The sequence below is a fragment of the Parasteatoda tepidariorum genome, chromosome 2 (assembly GCF_982258835.1).
Source record: "Parasteatoda tepidariorum strain Cologne lab strain chromosome 2, Ptep-v5.0, whole genome shotgun sequence".
NCBI classification, from domain to species: domain Eukaryota; kingdom Metazoa; phylum Arthropoda; class Arachnida; order Araneae; family Theridiidae; genus Parasteatoda; species Parasteatoda tepidariorum.
Window position 1 is genome coordinate 111,988,396 of NC_141756.1, and position 10,570 is coordinate 111,998,965.

The 10,570-nt window shown below is 32.1% G+C and overlaps 1 protein-coding gene across 2 annotated transcripts in view; it reads left to right on the top strand.

Moving 5' to 3' along the window:
* Positions 1 to 7,176, top strand: part of LOC107438162 (uncharacterized) — a 70,135-nt gene extending 62,959 nt beyond the window's left edge. For both annotated transcript variants that reach the window (XM_016050373.4, XM_087158045.1), the window contains 4 exons: positions 288 to 644; positions 2,718 to 2,921; positions 5,087 to 5,188; positions 7,031 to 7,176. In XM_016050373.4, coding sequence (XP_015905859.3) covers positions 288 to 644; positions 2,718 to 2,921; positions 5,087 to 5,188; positions 7,031 to 7,111 — 744 coding nt within the window. In that variant the 3' untranslated portion in view covers positions 7,112 to 7,176. The remainder of the gene's footprint in view (positions 1 to 287; positions 645 to 2,717; positions 2,922 to 5,086; positions 5,189 to 7,030) is intronic.
* Positions 7,177 to 10,570: the final 3,394 nt, after the last annotated feature.

The following is a 10,570-nucleotide window of genomic DNA, read 5'->3' on the forward strand; positions in this document are numbered from 1 at the left end:
TTCTTTTTATTATTAACGTAACTGGCTTGACGGTGATTTCAGTATAAATATGAATGCTGGAAAAGGAAAGGTATTTTGTGGCGTCTTAAAACACGCAGGATATGAAAACCAATCCGACGACAAACATCAATTGAGACAGTTTTTGCAACCCATGATTTGAAATGTTGTGACGTTTAACGGAGTCAATCCAGAAAGAAAAAGCATTTGACCAATGGGTAACCAGTGATCGCAATAAGGCGAACACATTTTTTTTGTTGATTTATTTTAAATTTTTTTTTTCCTTCTAGGATGAAGAAGGCCAGACAGTGTTGCATTTTGCAGCTGCTCGTGTTCATCCCGATGGAAGCTTCTATGGCCTCCTCAGTCACGCCGAAGTGCTGATTGCAGAGAGGGACGTCCTCTACAGAACATGCAGGGACGTGGCAGAAGACAGCGACAAGGAGGATAATGTGATGGCCATCGACCGCTTCATTTTTGATGCATTCCAACAACCGAAGACATCACTCATACGAATGCTACTGCATGAAGGCTATGATCACATGATTCACATTAGAGATCCCTCTGGTCAAAGTTTGATATCCGTCCTGGAGCAGAAGAGACTTCACACCTCTCATGGACTTGCAAGAGAAGTGACAGAGTTTGTAGTAAGTATAGTCTTCTGAACACGGCTATACGCTTTGGGTTGTAAACGTTGTTAAAAAAACGTGTTAAAGAACTTGTCACTATTTGATGTGAGGAGGCTCACAGGGTTTCACCACATCTCCAGTTCGCTGAAAATACATTTAATTTATTCTTTGTAAGAGGATTGTTGTTGTTGTAGTTCATTTACGTCGTACTAGAGCTGCACAATGGGCTATTGGCGACTGTCTGTTGTTATTGTTATTGTTTTTATTGTCCATTTACGTCGTACCATGGCTGCACAATAGGCTATTGCCGACGGTCTCGGAAACATCCATGAGGATGATCCGAAGACATACCATCATAATTTTGATCCTCTGCAGAGGAGATGGCACCCCCACTTCGGTAGCCCAACGACCTGTACGCGAAGTCGAGCGCTTTTCGCTAGAACAGTTTAACGAGGACCGATACCGCACATTCTCGGCCCCTACGCAGACTGATCCAAGTGGTCAACCACCCGCACACTGACCGCAGCCAGCGATGCTTGACTTCGGTGATCTGCTGGGAATCGTGTCCTAACGATCTGTCCACTGCGGGACTCTTTGTAAAAGAAATAGAATATTAATACACCCTCTAAATATTTCGGGGGGAAAAATTTCGCCATACTTTCTTACGGAAGTGCATTCAGGTCCTTCCACGATAAAACTTCTATTTGTATAGGAGGAGAAATAGAAATTTTTTCGCGAGTTTTCTTTAACCCAGGTCCTGAATGTACTTCTGTGAGAAAGTTTGAGTATGGAGAAATTATTCTTTTCCGAATTATTTAGTAGGTGTATTAAAAAAGGCCTTTTAAACGAGGGTGGGCAGCCACCTTTTGGTACATTTTCCAGCTATGACGTCATCAAAGATGGCGACGGCTCTACCACAAAACTTTTATTTATGTTTATACTGATAGATTTGCGTAAAAATTGAGTTAGTATGCTATAAATACTGTTTATAAATTTAATAACAATGTAGGTGTGTAAGATTCTGGTTGCCATGGTGCCTAAAGAGTCTCAACTGGTGCTTGAAATTTTAATGTTTCTTAGACTCAAAACTCTAAATAATTCTGTTTAAAATGAACAAATAAGTATAAAAAAAAGATTTTTTTTTCATTACATAGCATCGAATTAGAAAATTCTTTTTCTTAGAGCCTCTGAATTAGGTGTTCCATTGTCTTCTGGATTGAGTTCAAAGCTACGGAGTTAAACATTGATAATCGTAAACTCAAAATTGGGGCGGATGTTGAACGACGGTTATAAAATAATGTAAAATAAAATACAACCTACTTATATTTTGGAGAAAAAAAATTCTCAATGCTCATACCTTCTGACAGAAAAATGCATTCGAGCCACGTCGTACACAGTTTTCGTATCACATCAAAATTCTTCATTTAGTAAAAGAAAAACGTCGCATTATTTAAGTAATTCTGGAATAAATAAATAAACTATAAAAATATATTTTTAAAAAAACCAACAAATATTAAGAATATTTGATTAATACTTTTCAGTAACTTGAGGATCAATCTCACTGCACTGGCTTATGTACCGATCTACCTAAATATACCAGTCAAATTCTACATTTTGTAATGTGTATTTCACATGCATTTTCATCTTATTAAAAAGTACCGTTTGTACAATAAAAGCATACAAAAAGAGAAAAAGGGTGAAGATATTTCGACTCTCTGACAAAAACGATCTCCCTAAAAATAACCGATTTAACAATTTGAAGTGCGTTTCCCTGGCTTTGTGTTGACGAACTCATCTTATTTCAATTCAAGTTACAACAAAGATAAAAAATATTCATCAATTAAATAATGAGGTTATATTTAGTGAATGTATCCACCAAGATTAATACTTTTTTTCTTCCTTAATTAGTGATTTTTTTCCTTTCTTTTTAAAACCTAATCGTTGTTGACGAAGCACTTAGAATTACACTACTACACAATCTAGTCTATAAAAAGTAGGGTGTTGTATTTAATTCATTTTAAGTGTGATGATCCGGAAAGAAACTGATTTTAAAATGCTGTTTATGTTAAAAACTTTGTTTCAATTCGATAGAGAAAAAGAGAAGAACTGTATGGATTCATCCGTAAGAACTACTTGGAGGGAGTGGCGAGATTAGCAAAATCTGACGGAACTTTAGTCAGCGCGAAAGGAACGAGGTCAAGATCTGCACTTCACATAGCTGTCCTATTCCAACACATCGGTATCATTACAGCTCTTGTGAAAGCCAACTCATCTGCAGTTCATGTTACTGACAATGTGAGTTTCTTTCTAAACCAGAGATTAGTTGTCAATGTTTCCCTTTCGTCTTTTTCTCGTAGTATTAAAAGAATGTGTGTTTTAATATTCGAAGAGATTTGTGTGCAAAGCTTTTAAGTGAAATTTTAGGGAATTAAAGTTGATAAATTTTAAGTTAACAATACGTTTGTACCAGAGTTGGGCGTCGATTACAGTAACATTGTATTATATACATGCTATTATCATACATTCATACAATGTATGTACTTACATGCATAAATACATGTATACGCATTTACATTATTTTTACATATGTTAGTAGATATATTTTCTGTGTATACGAACATACAAAACATTGCATTTGCATACAAACTAACATGCATGCGTACATGTATTATATAGACATAATTATGTGTACTAAGCATATACTCATTGTATTATGTATATTACAATATATTTATGTATTTTGTCGTACAAACAGCATTTGCAAATACATATAAGTATATATAAGAATCACAAATTGTATGTACACGTGTGTGTACATTCCACGTACATAAAAATATGTATCCCCATACATACTTACATAATATATTTACATATATTATGCAGTCGTAATTGCTTGTAATTGGATAATTTTATTACAAGTAATCACAATTACTTGTAAAGCTTATATGTTATCGTATATCTTGATTACTTGTAATCATAATTATTTGTAATCTTGATTACGGTTGTAATCAAACTTTTGCTGAATTGTATAATCGATTACAAGTAATTGATTACTGTAATAGGTTATTGTAATCACGATTACAGCTGTAATCAAAATTATGTTATCTTGTAATCCTGATTACAAGTATTCAAAAAATGTAATCGATTATAATCGATTACAGCTGTAAACAAAAAATGTAATCGATTACATTTTTGCCCAACTCTGGTTTGTACGCTAAGTTAAGCTTTATTTCTTGTCAGTACTAATCAATTGTTCTCATTAGCAAAATCGATTAAGCCCTTAACACTTATTCTAACTCACAACGGTCACACTTAAGGCGTTTGCTGATAAAAAAAGGAAAGAAGAAAGAAACTGTCTAAGATGACTCTTCGACAGTTGCACTTGGAATATTTTTCCACTCCAGAAGTACTCAACCACAACGATTCACAAAATTGAACCTTTTGAGAACCAAACACTATTACAAGTAAATTTAACTACTATAACTACTTAAATTTTGAAAAGTAGAAGTGGTTCCTTAATTAAGTTTAATATATTTAATCCTCATAAAATAAAGTAATCACTATATCTTTTAACATGAAAATAAAATTAAACCTCTCAATTGTTATTTTAACGATTTGAATTCAAATATTATAAATCTAATTTTTTATAACATCAAACGTTCATTAAAATTTTTGATAAATATAATAATATATATTGTTTAAATAGAGAGGAAGAATTATACGGTGGCATTGGTCTGTTAAGGATTAATCATCATTTCGCTAAATTGTCAATGTTGCAGAACTGAATTAGACAGAAATAAGCATTTCTTTCGAGAGATTTGAATTTTTACGCCTTCAAAAATGTCACTTAACACCTTCTTCCACTAAACTCTCAATTTTCTTATAGATATAATAAATTTGACTCAAAATATTTTATCTCCATGTTTGATTAATAATCCGAACTTATGTATAAAAGCCACGATTCGATGATGTTTTAAATGCTGCCTAAATGTTTTTAATTACCTTATAGTAGCTTTTTCACAACCATTTTAAATGATTTGAAACATTGTTCAGGCGTGAGTGGAGGAAGTTACCAATTTTACCTTAGAGACGGTAATTGGCAGCTCTTACGATTTTTTTTATTATAGCGAGAAAGAAACTAAAGAACTTTCTTAACCCTTTAACGCAAAATTTTTATTAAACATATTTTTCATACTTTTTCCCTTATTTTGAAGTGAAAAATATTATTTTTAACATTTGAATATGTTTGAATCTTATCCCTTAACTCTTTGACTTAGAATTAGACTGTTTTTCATAATTATATAGAAAATACCAAAATATATTTTTATTTATTTAATTAGAGTGTCAGAAAAAAATATATAATAAAGGGATACTGGTATCCATTCTGTGTCAAACGTTTGATTTTTAAAAAAAATAAATACATAATCTGGAAATATGAAATTTGATTCTTTGTGTTGCAGCTGGGAAGAACTCCTCTTCATTATGCAATGGCAATGGATAAAGTTGATAAAATCGCCAAAATTTTAATCTCAGCTGGTGCTCTCAAAACAACTAAGGATGTGGTAATTCACCCTTTTTTTTTAAATCATTGTACATTCATTTGACCTTATGCATAACAAAAATGAAACTGCTATACTCCGTTTCACCTCAAGTTGTCACTGGACAGAAAGGCAGGTAGACCGGATTGCAACCGTTGTCATGGAAACTGGATCACTCTTTAAGTTAGTTGGGTTCATAAGGTATCAAAAAAGGCGTGAAAGCGCCCAATATTTGCGTTAAAGAAAGCGAAATACCATTTTTTTTTTTGTTTTTTACTAAGAATCTTACTAAAATTGTGAGTAAAATATAGAAAAGAGCATTTCTAATAATAATTGATTTGACATACTAACTGTAAACTGATTTCTTATGATTTTTTAGAAACAGATTTTTCTTATGATTTTTTAGAAACAGATTTTTCTTATTATGATTTTTAAAAAACAGATATTCTTATTAATATTTTTTAAAGCTAAACGAAAAAAAAAAAAAAGAACAATTAAGCTGACTAATAACATAGCCAATGCTCCAACTCCTTGCCCTCGGGCACTAATTCATCGCCAAACTAAAACACCTCCTTCTTTGTACATTTCGCTTTACCAAGAAAGTATTTATAAGTTAAATATATTTAAACATGATAAAACTTCTAATGTTTCAAGATGAACTTTTCTTATTATACTTCATTTATTTATATTTGTACGCACATTTAAACTGTGACTAATTCCGAAATAGCTAGTTTTCAAAAGCGTGGTATTACATTTCCTGCCTTTCCCTGTAGTGCCAACTTGAGGTGAACCGAAGTTATTACAAAGTTTTATTCTAATATTTCACCACTTTTAACTCTTTACTGGTAATCTACAACTTTCGAATTATAAAATTTCTAATATGCAGGGTTACTCAAAAGTAGTTGATGGTTTGAATATTAATGATTTATAAAAGTCAGTATCGCTTCATCGTAAAAAGTATAATTTTCATAGACATTCTCTGACAAAACTATTATATTTTCCAATATACAGCGTGTTTCATAATTATTAACTGCAATATATATTTTTATAATCTTATAGGAAATAAATTAAACATATACACTTTAGCTAGTTTATTTGTAGGTGAGGGAAAAATAAAATTGTTATCAATATCTGACAAATCATGAGCGAGGTCAGTGGAATTAAAAGTATCAAAATCAGTTTTAATATACTATGAAGCTTGAAAGTGTTTTTAATGATCTCCTTTTTGTTTCCTGCTTCATTCAAACAGGTTTTGATATTTTTATTCTCGCTTTCTTCATTTATGATTTATTTTATTCGTTTTTTTTTTCTCGCTTAAATTATAATTCGTGACCTCTAATGTGTATAAATTACTTTATTTTTGTCGAGGGTTCTAAAAATGTATATTAAAAAACAGCGATTAAGGAACACCTGAATGAATGCTATTTTCTAACTTTTAAGGAACGATGATTATTTGAAAATAATTTTATAACATTATGTTTTCAACGCTATTATAAATATGAACTAAAACTAACAATGATGTTTAACTTTTAGTACGAGCAAAAAAAAAGCGAGCTGTCTTGTATATTTTTAACATTAATTACAACATGAACTACCAGCCATAATTTTCACAACTCAAAAGGCTTGCCAAAGTTAAGATATTGCTTACCGATAAAATACTCTTTATATCTAATCTAAATTAAACTTTATATTCATTTTTTATTCTCGGAAAAAAGTGTGGCTGTATTTTAAATGATATTTAGGTAAATTCACATAAAAGCAAAGTTTTCTCTGTGTGTTGGTTAAATTGAATGATGAAATGTACACTTTTAATTTTCCTTCTTAACATTTGCTCATCTAATTATTTTCTTTTTTCTCCCGTTGTAGAGAATGCGAACGCCGAGCTTCTTTTTCATCTACAAAGAAGAAATCGAAAGACTGAGAGACGAAGAGTTGAGGCTCGCTTGAAATTTTGTTTACACAATAAATATTCAATTTTTTTACTTTTCAATACAATTTCATATTTTTCAATGTGTGAGTCTCACTTATTTCGAAATTTCACACAATATAGTGATAAGCCTCATTTTTTCTAAAGTTGAAAGTTTTTTTTAATTAAATTGTTCCTTAGTATTGTTTCCAGATAAGAACTTTGCAAGTTTTTTTAGAACTTTCGCTAGAAGGATCTCTTTTTTTTTCCATTTAAATTATGGTAATTTTTGCTGACTACTTCCATCTGAACTTTTTAAAATGTGGCTTATCATTAAATAGCCCCAGGATTCTCTCATTTTTTGAGCTGACCGTCTTTTAGACTCAGGTTAATTTTCTTTTAATTCAGCTTTCAATAACTAATTTCGTAACTAATTTTCTGACTAATTTTCGTAAACTATGCAATTCTATTTCGTTCTAAACTACTGGTCTATTCCCTCCAGGACATAAAAAGTTACAGATATAAAGTTGCATCAGAATGATGTTACAAAAACCAGTCTAAATTTCTTACCGAATTTCTTAAGCAGCGCTTTTTATTTTTGATGCAAGTTATGACTGATTATCATAGAATTTTATTCTAAGCACCAGCCAACATAAATGAGTTTTTAAAATGGCATGAGAAGGTAGAAATACGAGACGCTTCTTTTCCAGAAATTGATCACATAAAAATACTATGTTAAGTATGAAAATGATGTTAAAAAAAATTTAATTTGGAGTAACTACAATACATGAGACTGAAGAAATCTGGAATGCTTCCTTTCTTTTGCAAAATTTGATCAGTCCCGGACTGATGGTAAAGACACGGTTCCCAGTAGAACACCGGAGTCAGGCATCACTGTCTGCGGTCAGAAAGCTGGTGGATGACCACTTTGATCAGCCTACGTAGGGACCGAGGGTGCACGGTCTCGGTCCTTGTTAAATTGTTCCACTGTAAAGAGCTCGACTTCGCGTGAAGGTCGTTGAGCTACCAAAGCAGGGGAACCATCCCCGCTGCAGAGGATCAAAATTGTGATGGCATGTCTTCGTATCATTCTCGAAGATGTTTCCCAAATTGTCGTCGACAGCCCATTGTTAAAATCTAGTGCGATGCAAATAAAATACCAAAATTTGATCATGTTATAAAATATAATGTTGGAAAAAGCTATTATATAGAAAAAAGATGTTCAAAAATAATGCACAAAATGGATGTACATGGATAAAGAATGGCACAAAATGGATATACTACAACTTCAGTTCTAACTTCTCCCACTGACGAAAAAAAAAATAGTGCGTGGAGTCCCTCCGCGCGGAAGAAGTTAAACTTCGTAACCTGCGACGTTAATTGTAGAAGAATCAGCAGTCGTGGAAGGATCACTAGTTCTATTCAACGACTCTTTTTTCTGCTCCGCTCGCTTCCGTGCTCTGTAATAACGGTAATATTGTGCATTTTTCCCTCGTGGACCTCTTGAAACAGTGGAATACATTATGACCAGTGCGTCATAATGTAATTTCAAAAGAGAAAATCTAACAATCAATTGATATTCACCAGAGACGTACCTTGACGTAACCTTAAATCCGTCGCATTGTCCGTGGGGATTGCTTTCACTCATTTTTTACAATTGTTATCCACTAAATTTGAATATAAAAAATACTATCCTATTAAATTATATATGTATCCTATTAAATTATATGTGTATCAAACCAAACTAAAAAAATATTTATAGAAAAACAATACTTTTATTACTTTTATTATTTTTTTGCTAGTGAGAGCCAAAACAATATGGAAATGAATGAGGGAAAACTGGATCCTACCACGTGATTTCCCGGCCAATAAAAATGTAGCGTTAAACGTTTAGCGCAACCTTGTTGGAAGTCGCATTAGAAGTATAACTTCAAAAAAATATGTTTTGTCAATGATGAATGTCCTTGCTTATAGAAATGAAATTACAGTATATCCATTTTTGTGTCTTTATTTGTGATTCATTCACGTTGTTTTGATTTATTTACAATGCGCATTGTAAATAAATCAAACTGTCCAAAAAAATAAGTAAATAAAATAAAGGATTTATGTAAATTTGGGCAACTTTATTACTTAGATTACTTCAAGTTTGACAAAGAAAATATCAGGCAAGCCACATAAATGTTTGAAATTAAAACCACATAAGCGAATATGGGAAGCTACGTTTTTAAGAATTTTCAGCATTTAAAAATACGTGCGAAGTGCAAGTGTCAATCCAAAGTTTATTTTTTGCGATTTCATATCTAATCCAAACTATTCGGAGTGAGAATGGGAAAATGAGGGATCTGAAAAAAATTGTACAAGTAGTTTCAGAAATTCGTGAACAATAGCAAGCTGGGGGGTGAAACTTCTTAATGTATGTAAAAGAAAGTATAAAAGCAATAGAGTACAAACACCGCTATAGTGGACACGGTTTATAGTGAACTCCCGGATATAGTGAACGAAATGTTCGGTCCCGCGCCTTGCTACACACTTATAATGTTATTTTTTGTGGATATAGTGAACCAAAAAAAGAAGAAGTTGGATATTATGAACTTTTTTCTGATTTCACCTGATTTTCTTCATCTTTTTTTTAAATAATTTTGAAATTTCTACCTCAAAATAAATACATGTACCGATTTTTAAAACCATCTATATCATGGAATGTAGCAACAATAAGTTTTTCTTGTTTGCTTCATTATTGAATAGCATTATTGAACTGGTTCAGCATTCAAAGAAGTCGCCATCTTCCAGTGTGTGGACAAATGCTTCCAGTCAAAGCCGATGAATTTGCTAAGCAATTTGGTGAGACTACTTTTATGTGCTCGGATGGCTGGTTAGACAGGTTTAAAAAGCGGAATAACATGAATTCAAGATGTTTCCATATCTGATGTTGAGGTTTGCTCATCAGCTAAAGATTACTAATTTTTTGTATGCAAGACGAAGAGTAATAAAAAGCAAGTTAACACATTTTTTGTTACTATTACGTATTATTTTTCAGTCATTTTTGTATCTCATTTTATGGGTCATTTATTTAAATAATGTATTAATAAAAAGATCGGAACCATTAGTTAAAATTGTTTGCGTAACGGATATAGTGAACTCCCGGTTATAGTGAACCGAAATTTCGCTCCCTTGAAGGTTCATTATAGTGGGGTTTGACTGTAGTAGGATTAAGATTAAACTGGCGACGAATCATTCTGAAAAGAACTGCAAAGGCAGTTTCGGGGGTTATTGATCAACAGTGACCTCCAGGCGCTGACCTTCAATCTATTATAAAATAATTCTATAAATTAATAAGTTATAAACTGCATAATTTATGAATTAGTTATCGTAGAAAATTATTTTTAAACAATAACGGAGCTTAGATCATATTTTTCTGTACTTTTACCCAGGCAATCAAAAATGACTGAAAATTACTCAATTGTTAGGCCATATGAGATTAAATTTCATTTCTGTATTCA